Consider the following 20,351-nt stretch of genomic DNA (forward strand, 5'->3'; position numbering starts at 1 on the left):
ATTTACAATTCCATTTCTGCAGATAAAACTGTGCTTTTCCCTTGGAAATAGGTGCTTTGAAAATTGCCCATTCTATGTGTTAGTAAACGTGCATACACAGGGCCTCTATAAACTTACTTTACCTACAATAGGGAAGGTATTCCTGGGATAGAGTTGGAGGTACACTTTGAAACTATGCACAAAGAGGTAGATATGCAAAGATATCCAGCAACATAGGTATGCTGCTGAATATTCCCGCAAAAATTCCTAGTTAGCCAGATAAGTCTTATCTGGCTAACTTTAGACCTGCTATTGAACAGGTCTAACTTACCCAGTTAACTTAACCAGATAAGTTTAAATATCATTACTGATCCGGCTAAATTAGCTGGATAAGTAGCTCCTCCCCAGAATGTCCATACCCTGCCCACCATGTATTTGGCTACTACTTACTGGTAAGACACTGAATGGAACAAGATATTGAGCCGCCACCACTTAGTCGGATAAATCCCTACTAATCTGAATAAGTAGCACTGAATATTGGCCTCATACCTTTCAATTTTCAAAGTATGCATATACTTATTACCATGAAAATTGACCTTCAAATATTAACAGGTGGAAACATGTGGGCACTTTTCAATATGAAAATATGCACCTGCTGGATCCAGTTTATTTGATAAGATCTCTCACCAGTTAAAACATATTGGGGTAGATTTTCAAAGGGTTACGCGCGTAGGTTCTGCGCGTAACCCCTGAAAACCTACCCAAACCCCCCTGTGTGCGCCGAGCCTATCTTGCATAGGCTCGGTGGCCCGCGCAAGCCCTGGGATGTGCGTAAGTCCCGGGGCTTTCCTGGGGGGCGTGTCGGGGGCATGTCGCGGCGGCGCATCATCCGGGGGCATTCTGAGGGGCGTGGCCGTGGCCTCTGGACCAGCCCCCGGACCGGAACATGGTGCGCCGGCAGCTGGCCCGCGCGTTATGCCTGCCTCGAGCAGGCATAACTTCTGGATTAAAGGTAGGGGGGATTAGATAGGGCTGGGGGGGTGGGTTAGGTAGAGGAAGGGAGGGGAAGGTGGGGGGAGGCAGAAGGAAAGTTCCCTCCGCTCCGATTTCAGAGCGGCCTCGGAGGGAATGGAGGCCGGCTGCGTGGCTCGGCGCACGCAGGCTGCCGATTTTGCTCAGCCTTGCGTGCACCGATCCTGGATTTTAACAGATACGTGCGGCTACACGCGTATCTATTAAAATCCCGTGTACTCTTGTTTGCGCCTGGTGCGCGAACAAAAGTACGCATGAGCGTAATTTTGTAAAATCTACCCCACTGTTTAGAGATCTGTTACCTAAAAAAAACCCAACCTGCCACTATTATCAATAAAGAGGAACAGAAATGACAATTATCAAACAAAGAAGTTTTCCAATAAGTGTCAAAAAGCTACAGTAAAAGCTAACAGTATGCTCAGGCATATAAATTACTACTAGTATGAAAAAAAAAAAAAAAGAGAATATTGCCCTTATTCAAGACACCAGAAGGACAGCACCTTGAGTACCATATTCAGTTCTTAAGGCTACGCCCTTATACAGAAATTGAAAGGATAGAAGCAGTTCAAAAGAGGGCTGCCAACATGGTATAGGGTCTGCAACACAAACTCTGTACAAAGAGATTTAAGAAACTCTACATGTACCCGCTAGAAAAAGAACAATGAAAAGTATAGTATCATAAAAACATTACAATGTATGGCCAGCTTCAATAAGGTATTAGAAATTTTCATCTTTAATAAAAAAAATTTAAAAAACAGCTAAAAGAGCAGAACGACAAGACGTCATAATATGCAGTTGGAAAAAGGGTAGCCAAGGAAATACTTATTTATAGAGAATGTAGTAGTTGCTTGTAAATGCCAGTCAGCAGAAAAGATAGAAACCAAAGCCATAACAGAATTCAAGCTTACTTGACAAGTGTACAGAAGAGAAAGTTAGGGAGGTGACTAAATATCAAGTAGGGTCTAGAGTGATAGTAGATGGGTCAACTATGCAGGACAAGATGTCCTGAGGAAAACTACTATGCACAGGTCTGCAACCTCCTATTTGCCAGACTGTGGCAAAGGAAAGCATTTGGCTTGGCATGATGCTGCAATCCAGAAACCTTGCTTGAGCAATACTGCCTTCAGAAAGCAGTAGCCTGGTCCTAGCCCTACTCAGACTTCCTAGGCTGAGAGATACTGCCACCAGATGCCCCTAGCCTGAGAGAGGGACTACTGGGTTCAACGGCTCAGCATAGGCACCTCCATACAATGTGCTAGTACAATGTGCTTTTGAGAATGCTGCCTCCATCTCCTCACTATATCCTGCACAGTGCTCAGGATAGCTGGAGTCTATAGGAACTATATAAGTAGTCAAGGCAAGAAGAGCCTAGTCATGTCTTGTCATGGTGCGGCCCTTAATCTCCCCACTGCCTTTGGGGTTATTTCTCCTCCCTGACACAGATGCAATCTCCTCGAGGTGTTCATTGATTTAGTTTGGTGGGCAACAGTAGCTGTGGTACTGAGAGATGATGCAGACGATAGGGATGTGCATTCGTTTTGAACGTATGTGCAATCTGCAATGGATAGGTCCCTATTCGTTGCATTCGTGGGTTTGTGAAACGCCTGGTGAACTCCCATGAATGCAACATATCATTACCGAATTTACCCCCACTCTCCTGACCCCCCAAGACTTGCCAAATGTCTCTGGTGGTCCAGCGGGGGTCCGGGAGCGATCACCTGTACTTGGCCGTTGGTTGCCAGTATTCAAAATGGTGCCGATAGCCTTTGACCTTACTATATCACAGGGGCTACCGGTTCCATTGGTCAGCCCCTGTCACATGGTAGGCACAATGGACAGCCCATGATGGCGCGAACCATGTGACAGGGGCCGACCACTGGCACCGGTTGCCCCTGTGATATAGTAAGGGCAAAGGGTCATCGACGCCATTTTGATAACTGGCAGCTGACGGCCCTTTGCCCTTACTATGTCACAGGGGCTACCGGTGCCATTGGTCGGCCCCTATGACATAGTAAGGGCAAAGGGCCGTCGGCGCCGTTTTGATTACTGGCAGCCAACGGCCCAAGTGCAGGAGATCACTCCCAGATCCCCGCTGGATGACCAGGGACTTTTGGCAAGTCTTGGGGGGTCAGGAGGGTGGGGGGTTGTAGTTAATTAAATTTAAAGGGCTGGGATGAGGTATTTTTTGTTTTTCCAACTTTAATGGAAAAAGAATACCGAATGCAACTAATGGACGAATTGGGTTTCCTCCTATGAAAACGGATGCAACAAATTTGGGTCCCAGCGCAACGAATACCGAATAGCAACGTATATTTTCCTTCTGCACATCCCTAGCAGACGAGTACTCCCTGGCAAAATGGGCTGAGCTTGTTGTGGTACAGGAAGATGGCATAAATGGACCTCAGAATGCTGTCGTCTTTGTGGATACCAATGGCAACAGGGAAGAAAGACCAAACGTCAGTGTTGACGTGGTGGTGAAAGAAATCGGCAGATGAATATTGAATTGTGGCAAGATCAACCACTTACGCAGGAAGTGCAGAACTGAGGAGGTGACAGTTTTGATTTAGTTGAAAATATTTTTCACTTGTTAATTTTTGTATTTTTGAAAATTTGATATTTATTATAAAAAACTCTGATTCCTAACTGCAATAATATGTAGTATATCCAAGTTATATCTCCCCCTCCCTCCATTGGTTTGGTGGTCTGCCTTTCCAACATTTACTAGCAGATGTGGTGTTTTTCATACTTTGCCCAAAAACATTGCAAACTCTTGGTCTATAATCATTTTCTTATATGACAGGGACATTGCTTTCTCATCAACTTCTACTCTGGAGTGGAGGAGTAACTAAGGGGCGGATTTTCAGAGCCCTGCTCGCGTAAATCCCCCCAAAACCGGGCGGATTTACGCGAGCAGGGCCCTGCGCGCCGGGAAGCCTATTTTACATAGGCCTCCCGGCGCGCGCAGAGCCCCGGGACTCGCGTAAGTCCCGGGGTTCTCGGAGGGGGGCGTGTCGGGGGGCGGGCCCGGTTGTCGCGGCGTTCCGGGGGAGTGTCGGCAGCGTTTTGGGGGCGGGTACGGGGGCGTGGCTACGGCCCGGGGGCGTGGCCGCGCCCTCCGTACCCGCCCCCAGGTCGCGGCCCGGCGCGCAGCAGGCCCGCTGGGATTTACGTCTCCCTCCGGGAGGCGTAAATCCCCCGACAAAGGTAAGGGGGGGGTGTAGACAGGGCCGGGTGGGTGGGTTAGGTAGGGGAAGGGAGGGTAAGGTGAGGGGAGGGCAAAGGAAAGTTCCCTCCGAGGCCGCTCCGATTTCGGAGCGGCCTTGGAGGGAACGGGGGGAGGCAGCGCGGCTCGGCGCGCGCAGGCTATACAAAATCGATAGCCTTGCGCGCGCCGATCCAGGATTTTAGTGGATACGCGCGGCTCCGCGCGTATCTACTAAAATCCAGCGTACTTTTGCTTGAGTCTGATGCGCAAGCAAAAGTAGGCTGATCGCGCTTCTTTTAAAATCTACCCCTAAGTGATTAGAATTGCAGGTTGTAAACCAAGAAAGCCAGGGTTCAAATCCCCTTGCCACTCCTTGTAACCTTGGGCAAGTCACTTCATTCTTCATTGTCTCAAGTACAAACTCAGGGCTTTTCTACCATTCTGTCTCCATGAGAAAAAAAGCAAGTTTGCTTACTGTAAACGGTGTTTCTGTAGCTAACAGGATGAATTAGCCATGCTGTCATGGGAACTGTCCATCAGGGCCCAGGAGGCGGAGCTTCTTAGTAGAATACAGAGCTTTGCTCTGTGCGTCTGTGTGTGCCTTCCCACGCAGAAAAACAGTCTCTCCTCAGTCAGTGATGTAGCAGTTGATTAAAACTTGACGACTATCCAGGGAGGTGGGGGTGGGTCAGCATGCCTAATTCATCCTGCAATCTATGGAAACACCATTTATGGTAAGCAAACTTGCTTTTTCCCGTTGATAGCAGGGCTGAATTAGCCATGCTGTCATGGGAGTCCTAAGCTCCCGATCATGCTGTTACAGTGCTTAGTTGTAAGATCTTTCTTTCTCTTTTTTTTTTTTTTTTGCGTGATCCCAGCATGGATAGTCAGCTGCAACTTAGGTGGATATCGTCTGTAATACAACTTTCTCCAGTTTAGCATCGTACGATGTCTGTTGGTCCAGACAGTAATGCGACGTAAACGTGTGTAAGGAAGACCACGTCGCTGCTTTACAGATATCTATTGGTGGTACTTGAGAAAGGTGGGCCAGTGATGTTGACACTGCCCTTACCTGATGTGCATTCGGGTAAGAGGGTAAGGTTACTTTCCTCTTGTCGTAGCAAAATTGAATGCATTGGGTGATCCAGCTGGATATAGTCCATTTTACTACTGGGATCCCAGGAGCGTTCGGGTTGAAAGAAACAAATAGTTGGGACACCTTTGTGTCCGAATGTGTACGACGTTTATAATACGCCAACGCCCTTTTGCAGTCTAAGGTATGTAGTAATCGTTCCCTTTCGTTCTGATGCGGTTTGGGGAAGAACATTGGTAATTCTATGGCTTGGTTCAAATAAAATTGTGTGACTACTTTTGGTAGGAACGATGGGTGTGTCCGCAGTACTACCTTGTTATGGAAGAATTGCAGGTATGGGGAGTAGTGCACCAACGCTTGGAGTTCACTTACTCTGCAGGCTGACGTTAGAGCAATGAGAAATACTATTTTCCCAGGTGAGGTATTTGATGTGGGCCTCATCCATCGGTTCAAATGGTGCTACAATCAATTGCTCCAGCACTAAATTGAAATTCCATGTCTTTGAGATGGGAGGTCGAAGATGAGTAAGGCCTTTCAGAAATCTTGAAATGAATGCATGGCCAGAGATGGGTTGTCCGTTAAACGGCCGGTGGTAAGTGGCTATTGCACTGAGATGTACTCGAATCAAAGAGGTAGCGAGGCCCTTCAGGTACAATGAGTGAAGATAATCCAGTAATTTCTCCAGTGAGCAGTCTAAGGGAGGTATTCCTTCCGAGGAGCACCTTGACTTGTACCATTTCCACTTGAAAGCATAGTTTCTATGGGTAGAGGGTTTTCTGGAGGCTAGGAGACCAGTCTGTGCAGACAATGATATCCCTTGCCCCATCAAGAGGATCCGCTCAATCTCCATGCCGTCAAGTGTAGGGAGCTGTGCATGGGATGTAACAGGGTTCCCTGTTCTTGCGTCAGGAGGTTGATACTGTCCGGAAGCAATATTGGATCCGCTACGGACAGATGTAGCAGATGAGTGTACCACGGTTGGCATGGCTACACTGGTGCTATCAAGATCAATTGTGCTGCATATCTTATCCACTTTTGTATTGTTCGTGTTATGAGGGGAATCGGAGGGAATGCGTACATGAGATGTTCCTCCATGGAAGGAGGAATGCATCCTGGGCTATCCGGTATTGGCTGGCCCAAACTGAACAAAAATGAGGGAGTCTCGTTTTGAGTTCGGTGGCGAAAAGATCCATGGTCGGTTGCCCCCATGTATGGAACACATTTCTACCACCTGCGGGTTGAGTGTCCATTCGTGTGGGTAGAATATCCTGCTTAGGCGATCGGCTTGAGTGTTGACGGCTCCTGGCAGGTATGTTGCTTGCAGGTATATAGAGTGTCAAGCCGCATGCTCCAGAATTTGCAGGGTTTCTTTGCACAGGGACCAGGAACCGGACCCTCCTTGTTTATTGATGTAGAACATCGCGACTTGGTTGTTGGTGTAGACCATAACCCTTTGTCCTCTTAAGTGCGGAAGGAATGTGTGGAGGGCGTTCTTTATCGCTCTGAGCTCCAATAGGTTGATTTGTAGATCTTGTTCCTGCTTAGACCACAGACCTTGCGTTTGCAGGTGGTCCAGGTGTGACCCCCCAGCCCTTGCGGGAGGCATCTGTAGTGAGGACCGCATTGTGCGGGGGAGTGGAGAACAGTGCTCCTGTTTGCAAATTTTTCCCCCTAAGCCACCACTGTATATCCCATAGCATTGCTTGAGTGAACATCACTTTGGTTGTTAACAGCTGTGTGTGTTATTTCCATTGCCGTTTGAGTCCCCACTGTAGACGACGCATATGAAGTCTCGTGTTGGGGACGGTGTAAATGGCGGCCGCATTATGACCCAAGACGGTGAGGATTTGTTGCGCTGACGGTGTTTTGAGGACCCTGGTGGTCCGAAAGAGTCGATGCATCTCTAGTCTCCTGTCCTTTGGTAGGAACGCCCTGGCACGGATGGTGTCAAGATGCACTCCAATGAACTGAAGAGATTGTGTCGGAGTGAGAATTTATTTTTGGTAATTGACTATGATCCCCAAATTGTTCAAGCTTTGAACGGTCTGGTGGAGGTAGTTGTTGAGAATCTGGGGTTCGGATGCCACTATCAGTCAATCGTCCAGATAGGGAAAAATTTTGATTCTCTGTTGATGGAGATGTGCCACCACCACTGCCATACACTTGGTGAAGACCCTGGGGGCTGCCGAGAGTCGAAAGGGTAGTACCAGATATTGATAATGTTTCTTATGAAATTGGAAGGATAGGTATTGCCATGAAGAATGGTGTATCGGAATATGGGTATAGGCATCTTTCAAATCTATGGAGCACATCCAATCCTTGGGTTTTGAGAAGCGGTAAGATCGTCTTTAGGGATACCATTTTGAACTTTTCTTTGACCAAATGTTTGTTGAACTCTCTGAGATCCAAGATTGGTCTCAGTCCTCCTGTTTTCTTGGGAATTAGGAAATACAGTGAGTAGAATCCCTTGTTGTAAGCATGAGATGGAATTTGATGAATCACTCACTTGTGGAGGAGGGATGCAATTTCCTGTTGTAGTTGACTCTGTTGGCCTCGAGGTTGGTGGGACAACAGGTGCGGTAGAGTGGGTTTGACGTTGAAATGGAGTTGGTATTCCTGTCTTACTATTTCTAGAACCCATAAATCCATGGTGATGGCTTCCCAGTATGGTAGGCATAAGGAAATCCTGCCCGGTGGGTACGGTGGCAGTGATGATGGCAGCTGCACTAAGAAGAGGGTGTTGATATAGCAATCACCTGCGGCTGCTGTGATGTTTGCCGCTGTGGCCTTGGCCTTCCCCTTCTAGGATGAAGAGGCTGCGTTGTTGCCCGTTGCGGGGGGTTGTAAGGAGCGGGCCGAAATTGTTGGTATTGACGAAAAGGTCAACGGGTATATTGTTGCCTGCAAGTAGGTGTGTAATATCTATGAGGCATGTTGAAGGAAGGGTTTTGAGTCAATGATTGAACCGCCACCGCCTGGTCTTTTACATTTGCTACTGTCTCTTGGAACTTCTCGCCGAAGAGATTGTCCCCCTTACATGGAATATTCGCCAATCTCTTGTGTAGTTCTTCCCGAATGACACTGGATCGGAGCCAGGCCATTCTGCGGGCAGCAATAGCTGAGGCCGATGTGCGAGCCGGTGACTCAAACCCTTCGTACACCGTATGAACGAGGTGTCGGATGCCCTCTTCCAAATTCTGAATCGGTTGATTTATTGAAGACATTGCCGAGTCCAGATCGGGTAGCGTGGCCTTTAAAGTTTGTAGACTTTCGTAAAGGTACTGCACCAAATAAAATTGGTGTTGACTAATCCAGGAACAGAGCATAGAGAACTGATATGCCCTTTTCCCGAAGTCATCTAGAAGTCGCTGCTCCTTCCCCGGAGGTGCCGAGCCGTGTAATTTAGACCTCTTGGCCCTCTGCATTGCTGATTCCACTACTAGGGATGAGTGTGGAAGTTGAGGTGTGGAGAAGAACTGAGATTTTTGCATGCAAAATTTTAGCTCCATTTTCCTTGATACAGGTGTGGTAGTATAGGGAGACTCCCACATCTTCTTGTGTACGGAATCCAACACCTTATGTGACGGGAGGGAGGTGGGTTCCGCTGGGATATTGAATATCTTAAGGATACCCAATGTTTCCGCCCGAGGATACGGCATCTTTTGTACCTCTAGGTGAAGAAGAGCTCCCATTTTATCCAAGAATTTTGGATAAGAGAGATCTTCTGGGGGTGAGTAAGGTTCCGGTGTGTCCTCCGGTGGATCAGAGGGGTAGTCTGTGGATGATGAGGGAGAAGAATGGGGTGACTCCGAATCCACTACTGTGGGTGGTCGGACCCTCTTCGGGGGCAGAGGTGTAGGCTGAGAAGGACCCGGTGGGGAGAGATCTTTGGGTGCCCCTGGGGAGGGTTTCCTCGGTGGTTCCGATACTGAACCTGGTCGAGGCGAAGGTGGAGTGCTGCCCATAGGAGATGGGGGGAGGTGAAAAGTGGAGTCGAGCACCTCAAAGAAACCCGCTAGTGCAGTGGAGAGATGTGAAAATGCCTCCTGCATCTGCGGAGGCATCCTCGGCTTCTATGGAGGTCCACTGGGAAGCGGCACTGTGGGTTCTATGTCCAATTCCCTTCTCCTTCTCTTCGGAACTGGTTCTCGTGGATCCAATTCGTCAGTCTCCTGGTTAGAGTCTGGTGAATGAAGGGGAGAATTCCGTACTAAGGAGGAAGAAGATGATGTAATGCTTACATACTCCTCTTCTGAATGAGTGTTTGATCTGCCGTACCCCATACTCCTCAGGGAAAAGGCCCGTTTGGATACCCTAGGACTAGGGTGATACTGACGTGGGGAGGCTTCGGCGGATCTGCCCTGTAGGGATGGGGACCGTTGTCGATGACTCTTTCTCACCTTTGGTTTGTCTTCCCATTTGCTCCTTTCCTTCCCCGATCTCACATCAGGGGTATGTGGAGATGAGTCTCGTCCTAATGATGGCTGGGCAGGTGTTATAACTTTTAGCCCGAGCGGCTGTGCAGAGACAGTATGCGTAGATGTTGGTCGTCTCTGTTTCAGGTGCTCTGTCCCGGCTGTTTGTCTTTTCTGCTTTGAATGCGTCGACTTATATGGGTCCGTCGCCGTTCCCTGCGTTGCGTGCATCGGCTTATTAGCCTCATGCGACTTCTTCAAAGCACCCTGCATCAGTATCGGCGCTGCTTGCATTGAGATGTATGCTTCCGGCATGGTTGGGAGCGTCCGCCCCAATGATGCATTGTTCGTCGGCGCATGCGCCGTGGTCTGCGCCGATCCCAGCGCCGTCAAAGCGCTGCGACTCGGCACCTTCAATTCATGCCTCATCGGCGTCGAAGCTGCTGATGCACTTGCGGAGCTTTTTGGCACCGGCCGGTGCAAGTCCCCTCCGCCGTGCGCCGTGGTCTCTTTCCTATGATGCAGCAGCTTTGAGTCGTGCCGTTCCTGGCTCTGACTCTGGGCGCGATGGCTTCCATCCAGACCTCCAGTCCTGGAGGTGGAGGGCTCCACTGAGGCCACTCTTCTTACTGTCTGGGCCCGTTGATGTTCCAGCCCCACCCCTCGGACGGTGGGGCATAAGTGCCCAATTTTTCCAGACGGAGGGCTTGGATCTTCTGGGCCTTCTGACGGTGGGCCCATGGCGACATCCTGCCGCAATGTTTGCAGGAGGCCTCTTGATAATCCGGTCCGAGGCACCTGGAGCAGCGATCATGTCCATCTGTGATGGACATGATCTTGCCGCAAGTGCCGGGTTTAAACCCGGAGGGCCTCGGTTCCGCTTTTTTGGACATTTTTAGTTCTGTTTTTTGTACTTGCTGAGGAGAAGTTAAGCCCCGCGTGCACTCCCGCGTGTGGAAAAACAGACTGAGGAGAGACTGTTTTTCTGCGCGGGAAAGCACGCGCAGTCGCACAGAGCAAAGCTCTGTATTCTACTAAGAAGCTCCGCCTCCTGGGCCCTGATGGACAGTTCCCATGACAGCATGGCTAATTCAGCCCTGCTATCAATGGGAAACGCTTAGATTGTAAGCCCTCTGGAGACGGAATATCTAAAGTACCTGAATATAATCTGCTTTGAAGTGGCCGTCAAGTCATGAAAGACAAAATATTTTTTATTTTATTTATATTCCGCCTTTCAGACAGTTCAAAGCAGATTACATTCAGGTGCTGTAGGTATTATAAATCATAAATTAAATTAAATCTTCTTTTCAAATGATCATCCTTAATATCCAAATGTGATCTTTTATACAGAAAAAGGTTTCACCAAGCATGCTATTGTAGAACAAAGAGAATGAAAAAGTACTCTTCTTTAAAAATATTCATCTGTACAACCTCACTGTGCCCTGAAAATATAAGCATGCCATTTAAGGTTAAGGACCTCCTATCTCCCATTGAACTCAGTTTTATAACAGTATGCTTAGTGCTTCAGCTCAAATTTTCAGTGTGGACATATGAGTGTTTTGAAAACAAGTAGGATTACGCATACCTTTGTGTGGCATAAGCGTGCACAATTATACCTGCTAGGGAGCAGGTATAAATGTTCACCAAACACTTACGTGCACAGTTTTGAAAATAAAAAAAAAATGCATGTAAATTAATTCTCTACCTCTATTTCCATCCTTGGGAACACCTCTTTCAAATACATATAAAAGTACACATGAAATCTTCTACAAGTACAACCATGGAGTCATTTTTAAAAAGCCCATTTATTTTTTTTATTTTATTTAAGTTTTTTATATACCAACATTCAAGACAATAGTCCCATCATGCTGGTTCACATGAAACAGGAGTGCAAAATAAACTTAAAACTTGAACAATAGTGCGGAAATAGCAGTTACATGTAACAAGGAAAATTGAACTTGGAATGAGAAGGAAAAAGGAAAAAGGAAAACCAGCTAATTACATATAATTACATTGTAAGAGGTAGCTAATAGTGATGTTGATGGTGATGTGATGATTGTTAGGAGTTAAATGATATTGGAGTTAGGAAAAGCCTGCCTGAACAGCCAGGTCTTGAGTCTTTTCTTGAAGGTTGAGAGGCTGGGTTCCATTCTAAGATCTGGGGGGATAGAGTTCCATAAGGTAGGACCAGCTGTGGAGAAGGCCCGATTTCTTAGCGTAATGTGTCTGGTAGTTTTGGCTGGGGGGACTTGAAGTGATCCTTTGTAAGCATCTCTTGTCGGTCTTGTTGAAGTGTGTAATCGGAGGGGGAAATGAAGGTCAATTGGGGCTAGTTGATGAATGTGTTTGTATATGGTGAGAATGGCCTTGTATATTATTCTGAAGTGGATGGGTAGCCAGTGGAGGCCCATTAGGATAGGGGTTATATGGTCTCTTCTCCTGGTATTAGTGAGTATACGGGCACAGGCATTTTGAACCATTTGCAGTGGTTTGGTGTGTAGAGAGGGGAGACCAAGCAAGATGGTGTTACAATAGTCCAGCTTTGCGAAGATGATTGATTGTAGGATTGTTCTAAAGTCATGAGTATGGAACAGAGGTCTTATTCTTTTCAGTACTTGGAGTTTATAAAAGCAGTCTTTGGTGGTTTTGTTGATGGTGGCTTTCAGGTTCAGGTGATTGTCAATTTGAACTCCTAGGTCTCTCACTTTATGTCCATAAAACTCAATTTTACATGCATAAATGATTTTGATAATTACCCCCATTATGCTGATTATCTGTAACAGCTGTGAAAACAGTTTAGAGATAATATTCTAACATTCCAATCTTTTAAGAAGTACTTTGTTAAAAACAAAAAAAAGAGGCAGTATTGGATTAACATATCACATTACAAAATATCGTATCCTAAATCTGTGTCCTTGGTTTCTATGTAAAGTAGTTAGACTGCCATGTGAATATCATCATCCACTCTGATTATTATAACTCAGAAAAGTGAATATAGAAATAGAGAAGGAGATCTAGTCTGCACAATTTACTTCTTGTTGCATTGTCACATTGTGGACAATATTCAAATGGGATTTAGCCAGGTAACTAAGTGGTTACCTGGCTAGATTGTCCTAGTTGAAAACTGTCTCCTTCAGAACTGGACTTTCACAACATGTATACTTTTATTGAAATTAACAAGAGTAAAGATAAACAAACCAAAATATATCATTTCAATTTGTTTTCTGATTTCAGAAGAAACTTTTTTCATTTTGTATGTTTATTTAAGTTGGTTCATTTTCTGACCCAAAATAAATATTAACTGTCCGCCCTACCACCAAAACATTTCGATGAATTCACCTGCCATCATCCATGGGGACGTCAACCTACATGTTGACTCCACACCCCTCTCTCCCCCCATGTGATGCCTTTCTGACTTCGCTCCAGGCAATGGGTTTCAAGCAACTAATAGATGGTCCCACATACAGAGCAGGGCACACCCTCAATCTCATCTTCTCAAACAATCTCATACTCCCAGTTGTCTGACCACTCTCTCATCAAAGCAAGCTTCAACATAAACAAAACTGCAAGCCCTACTACAAAAAACAATCACAACACAATCACATTTCGAAAGTCCTGCTCTAGAGACGACCTCATCACGGCCCTCACCAATCATAGTGACAAACTAGACTTGACTGATGCAGACTCCATACTCTCGTCCTGGAACCAACTCACTAACAATATTGCCAATAACCTCTGCCCACTGCAACATAAAAAATTCAAAACCACTACTAACACCAAAAAACCCTGGTACACTCCAGAGTTGAAAACTCTAAAGCACAACCTCAGAAAACAAGAAAGGACTTGGCACAAAGATCCCTCTCCCACCCAACTTGCTAAATACAAACATCTCCTACACTCATACTGAGTGAACACCCTCAAAACCAAATGAGATTTCCATGCTCACCGCATACATAACTTTCACTTCAACCCCAAAGCCCTATTCAACTACGTCTTGGACCTTACAAAAATTCCCCTCCACCCATGCCAGACGAACAAGCAGCAATGAAATGCCAGGACTTAGCCCAATTCTTCCATGATAAAATAAAAAGTATCATGACTCGCTTCCCCAACACCTCATCCCACTCCAAGGCACTCAAGATACCCCTCAAGCCTCTTTAAACTCATTTGAAAATACAGCTCCCTCCGAAATAGAATCCATCCTAAAAAATATGAAACCATCGTCTCACCCATCTGACACCATCCCCACAAAACTCCTCCTCTCTGTTCCCAACGCCATATCCCAACCATTAACACACATCATAAACCGATCCATCACACTGGGACATATCCCCTCCTCACTAAAACAAGCAATAGTTAAACCTATCCTAAAGAAACCAAAGCTCGACCCCACTGAACTGACCAACTACCGTCCCATCTCCAACCTGCCCTTCATATCAAAAGTCCTGGAAAAAGTTGTCAACATACAACTTACTGACTACTTAGAAAATAATAACATCCTCCAACAATCACAATTTGGCTTTCCGCAAATATTTCAACACAGACAACCCTCCTCCTCTCCCTCACCAACCACCTACTCAAAGGACTAGACAAAGGCCAATCATACATCCTTGCAGTACTAAACATATCCGCGGCATTTGAGACCATAAGTCATAAAATCCTACTGGACCGCCTCTCTGAAATTGGCATATCAGGTACCCCACTTCAATGGTTCACTTCCTACCTAAAAGGCCGCCAATACAAAGACAGAATAGGGAACCATGACTCCAATGCAATTAACCTCGCCCAAGGAGTCCCCCAAGGCTCTTCACTTTCCTCGACTGTTTAATATATACCTCCTGCCCTCCTTTCAGAACTCGAACTTACTCACTTCATCTACACAGATGACGTACAAATCATCATCCCTATAACAGACTCCTTACCCAATGCAATCAAAACCTGGGAAACTGCACTCACCACCATAAACAACCTCCTCATCAGCCTCAATCTTGCACTCATCTCCTCAAAAACGGAATTCATGATAATCTCACCCCAACACAATCCCAACTCCCCCACCCAAATCCACTCCTCCCCCCCATCAATCCCAATCACCCATCACGTAAGAAACCTTGGCGTCATCATTGATGACCAACTCAGCCTTAAAAAATTCATTACTACTGCCATGAAACTGTTACTTTAAGCTACAAACCCTGAAAAAACTAAAGCCCCTCCTCCACTTCAATGATTTCAGAACAGTGCTCCAAGCAACCAAATTTTCAAAAGTTGACTACTGCAACTCACTCCTTCTTGGCCTCCCCAAAATCCACATTGCCCCCTCCAAATGCTCCAGAACTCAGTCGCTCGTATTCTCACCAACACCAGAAGGAACGAGCACATCACCCCAATCCTCAAACATCTACACTGGCTACCCATACAACAACGCATCCAATACAAAACCCTCAACATCATACACAAAACCCTACATAACCAAAATATGAAATGGCTAAATAACTCCTTAGTCTTCCGCAAACCAATAGACCATCCGACCCCAATACTCAGCAACTTTAAGCACACCCACACCCAAACTTACCCACTATAACTCCACCAAAGAGCGAACCCTCTTCATTGCAGGCCCCACACTATGGAATACTCTACCCCCTGACCTTCGACAAGAAACAAGCCCACATAAATTCAAACAAAAACTAAAAACCTGGCTTTTCTTACAAGCATACACTTAACCCGCTTTTTAAACCCCCGAACCCCACCAGCTGCCAATATCTGTAAACAATGTAATTATCTATGTGTTTTGTATATAGCTTACCCCAACTCCGGTTACATATACAGCCAATCCAAAACCTGCAAGTTTCTAATATTTGTAAACTTTGTTATTATCTATGTGTCATGTATATAGTTTACCCCAAATCCCACCCCCTTGTTCCTACCCCCTGTAGCTACAGCTCACTGTTTAATTCCATTGTTTTCTCTGTAAAGCAAATTTTGCTATTGTTATGTTTTAATGAAAACATGTATCTAACGAATGTCGGTATAGTAAAAACTTTAAATAAATAAATAAATAAAAAACACACAGAAAAAATGAAACAAGGCCTCCTAGGTGCATTCCAACCACCCTCCCACCCCAAAGATACTTGCAGGGCCTAGCTCTACCTAGCTGGGCTGAGCCAAGTCCAGCTGAGGCCTCCCTAGTACCAATTCCCATCCTGACCACAAAGAAACCTGCAGGGCCTGAATCTACCTGGCTGAACTCTGTTGAGACCAGCTGGGCCCAGGCAGCCCATGAGATGCCCCCTTCCCCTTCAATATGTGCCGGGGCCAGAGATATTCCTGGCCCCTGCATGCTAGAGATGTGCATTCAGGAGAAACGGAATAGGAAATAAAGACATTCTCAAAACAAAATGATTGAAAATCAGATGAAAGTTTGTTGGTTTTCATGTTTTGGTTTGAAAACTGCAAAAAAGCAAAAAAAAAAAAAAAAAACAAAAACAAAACCACAGCCAAACAACCCATCAGGCCTAGGCCCAGGCATGAGCCTGAGGTCCAGCCTAGGGAATAGGCCAAGGCCGAAAGCATGGGCTTTGGTCTATACCTGAGCATGGTGCCAGGACCTCAGCCTAGGTCCTGGCCTAATATCAGTGCCAGTGCCTCAGCCGAGACCTGAGCAAAGGCCCAGGCCCTACAATTTTGCTCATTTACCTTTCCAGTCAGGATCCCACATCGTAGCCCAGGCACAGGCCCCATGCCAGAATCCAGTCTGGAGGCCAGGTCCTGATGCCTTGGCCTTGGATGAGGCCTGGCCCAGAGGCTGGGTCCCAACACTGGGGCTTTGGCATGAGCCCTGGACCAAAACTGGGGTTGGTTCAAAGACTGAGACCCAATACTGTGGCCTTGGCTTTGACCCAGGCCTGGAGGCCAGAGCCCAAGCCTCGTATGTGTCATTGTCTTTCTTTCTTTGTCCTTCTTTAAAATGACAGCATCCGCTAGGATCGCCCGTAGTTGATTAATTCCATGCCTTCCTTTTTCAGTGGAGGGCATCATTTTGGTGTACAGCAGTTCATTTAAACTGCCATACAAAAAAGGGCGACCTCTGCTGAGGCGGTGGAGTTCATTAACTCTGGGCATCCCCAGCAGATGCTATCATTTTAAGCAAGAACAAAGAAAGAAGAGGACAATGCATATGAGGCCTGGCTTCTGCCTCTGGGCCTGGTCCCGGGTAAAGACTCCAACGTCAGACCTTGACCGAGGCATCGGGACCAGGCTTTGAATCCTGGGCTTTACATACAGCCTAAGCTGAGATTTCAATGACCTACCACGGCCTGGGCCTATGCAAGGCCTGAATTTCAGCCTGGGCCAAGGCCTGTTCTTTGGATCATGCCTGGACCAGGTAAGTAGAGGCCAGAGAGGATTCTGGCCCTAATATTTTTCAGGTGGGAGGAATTGGTAGAAAGGAGTCATTGGGAGGCCCCGTTATATTTTTTTAATGTGATTTTGGAGTAATTTTTTTAAAATGTTGATTTTGTTTTTTAAACTAAAGAAAACAAAATAAACATTAAACTAAACACAATTCGTGAAAAAAATACCCCAATAGCAAAATTAAAAAATGAAACATTTTTTAACCCCTGTGCACCCCTACCACATACCCTTTGCTTTTTAGGTATTTTTGCGCAATGTAATTTCAGTTCCTACCATTCGCAACAAACTGAAAATGGCCTTTTTTGGTTCAGATATGCCATTTGTTAAAAAGCATATCCCTAAATAAGAGCCATTCCCGGGGTGTTTGGGTCAGGGCTGTAAACAATGTGCATATATTTGGATTTTCAAATATATTCATGGTATTTTGCTGCAATTTCACTACCCGTAAAAAAAAAGAGATACGAAGTATGTAGGCACTTTTGTTTCCATGTACCTTGTAGAAATTTTTGAAAAGGAAGCTACTGCACAGTTTCCATTTGAAAATTAGTTACAAGCTCTGTGAGCACTTACGTATCTACATAATTTGCAACAACGTGGGCTACTGAAAATGAATCCCCAAATTATGTACACTGTCCCGTTACTCAAAAGCCTAAAAGTAGTGCATTACAGGGTCCCTTCTCAGACAGGCCGAATCAGTATGGTGCGCTCAGCCGAGCACACCATTTAGCACCTATTTGGCCGTGCATTTTTGATGCTCTGTTATTACCCCTTATACTGTAAAGGGCAATAGCCGTCAAAAACGTGCGGCCAACCCCCCGAAAACTAATAGGCTCATCACATTCAAATGCATGTTGATGAGCCCATTAGTCGCCTGGGATACTGAAAGCAAAATGTGTGGCCAAGCCACACATTTTACTCTCAGAAATTAACACCTGCCCAAGGTAAAATAGAGCGTCTGTTGTCAGACCTGCTGACAGCCAGCTCTACCACTAATAAGGAGGCTCTAGGGACGTGCTATTGTCCCTAGCACCTCCTTATTAGCGCGCAGCCTCATTTAAATAGAGAATCGCGTGCTCGGGAGAGCAGGCACTCAACACGGAGCACTCAACACGGAGCAAATCACACAAAGAAACTTACTGTAGACCAGACAAGAATGTAAGAATCCATATCCTACCTTGAAACTGTGTGAATTTGATGGTTCCCATCCTCTCCCCATTTCTGAACATGACTTGGCCCTAAAATACAAGTAAACACAATAATAAAGCACACTAAAATTCAAACCACCTATTCAAGCATTCTCATCCATTGTATGACTGTAAAGTGAAGGGAATAAACTAGATCTGGCATTACTTAATACCGCAAGAGAGCAAATGCTAGGATGTAGGGATGTGAATCGGGTGATCGATCGTCTTAACGATCGATTTTGGCTGGGGGGGAGGGAAATCTGATCTTCATGGTTTTTGTTTTTTTTAAATCATAAAACCGTAAATCGGGGGAGGGCGGGAAAACCGGCACCCTAAAACCCACTCCGACCCTTTAAAATAAATCCCCCACCCTCCCGAAGCCCCCCAAAATGTTTTAAATTACCTGGGGTCCAGTGTGGGGGGGGGGGGGTCCCGGCGCGATCTCCCGCTCTCGGGCCACGGCTGCGATAAAAGAAATGGTGCCGGTGGCCCTTTGCCCTTACCATATGACAGGGCAAAGGTAGCGCCGGCGCCATTTTGGTTCCTGTCACCTGACGTCACGAATGCAGGAGATCACTCCCGGACCCCCACTGGACCCCCATGGACTTTTGGCCAGCTTGGGGGGGCCTCCTGACCCCCACAAGACTTGCCAAAAGTCCAGCGGGGGTCCGGGAGCGACCTCCTGCATGCGGGCCGTATTGCCAATATGCAAAATGGCGCCGGTGCTACCTTTGCCCTCACTATGTCAACATAGTGAGGGCAAAAGTAGTGCCGGCGCCATTTTGCATATTGGCAATACGGCCGGCGCTACTTTTGCCCTCACTATGTCGACATAGTGAGGGCAAAAGTAGCGCCGGCGCCATTTAGAATATTGGCAATACGGCCCGCGTGCAGGAGGTCGCTCACCGGACCCCCGCTGGACTTTGGCAAGTCTTGTGGGGGTCAGGAGGCCCCCCCAAGCTGGCCAAAAGTCCATGGGGGTGCAGCGGGGGTCCGGGAGTGATCTCCTGCACTCATGACGTCGGGTGACAGGAACCAAAATGGCGCCGGCGCTACCTTTGCCCTGTCATATGGTAAGGGCAAAGGGCCACCGGCACCATTTCTTTTAACGCAGCCGTGGCCCGAGAGCGGGAGATCGCGCCGGGACCCCCCCCGCCACTGAACCCCAGGTAATTTAAAACATTTTGGGGGGCTTCGGGGAGGGTGGGGGATTTATTTTAAAGGGTCGGGTGGGTTTAGGGTGCCGGTTTTCCCGCCCTCCCCCTCCCCCGATTTACGATTTTTTGACGATAAATCAGGGGAATTGTTATTGTATCGCGGCTCTAACGATTTTTGACGATTTAAAATATATCTGACGATTGTTTTAAATCGTCAAAAAACGATTCACATCCCTACTAGGATGTTGAATAAGCTGCTCATGCATCTGTAAACTGAACCATAAGGAAACTCATTGTTTTCTAATAGTATGATTGTGAAAATACAGTACAGGGTTCTCTAGTGACCAGACTAGACAGGTGCTCCTATGCAATCCATATGCCCACTTGTCACATTTGGTAATTTATGTAAAAAACAAAACAAAAAACAGTACTATAAATATAAAGTATACAGTAAAATTCCACAAAAGAGTTTGCCTTTAACATTTTATTATAAATTAATCTGTTTAAGTTCAACAACAGAGATGGCCTAGTGCATATCATATCATATGCCTAGCTTTATTATAGTACAGAGATTCCATGGGGATCTCCACTAGTAATGGCCCTTAGTGTTAGGCCCTTAGTGAAGCAGGAGTGGAGCATACCATTTTACCACTGCACCCCTACTGAAGAGTGCTACAGTAATGGGCTCCTACCTGCTTAAGAAAGGTATAAGGCTGCAAGGTTCATCCATTGGAAACTGTGTGAATATTATAATGTCATTCTACCAGAAAAGCACTGGGATCATGATCCTGAGAGAACCGTAAAGAATGAAGAAGTTGTAATCACTCTTGGACATTCCTATTCCAACAGATATAAAGCTTGATGCAAGTAAACCAAATA

General features: G+C 46.3%; 1 protein-coding gene across 1 annotated transcript in view; it reads right to left on the reverse strand.

Annotated features, from left to right (window-relative positions):
- Positions 1-20,351, reverse strand: part of GABBR2 (gamma-aminobutyric acid type B receptor subunit 2) — a 2,655,237-nt gene that overhangs the window by 892,401 nt on the left and 1,742,485 nt on the right. The window contains 1 exon segment of the mRNA XM_029587103.1: positions 18,306-18,366. Within this exon segment, the coding sequence (XP_029442963.1) occupies positions 18,306-18,366 (61 nt within the window).

This window comes from Rhinatrema bivittatum, chromosome 2, assembly GCF_901001135.1.
Source record: "Rhinatrema bivittatum chromosome 2, aRhiBiv1.1, whole genome shotgun sequence".
Classification (NCBI taxonomy): Eukaryota; Metazoa; Chordata; class Amphibia; order Gymnophiona; family Rhinatrematidae; genus Rhinatrema; species Rhinatrema bivittatum.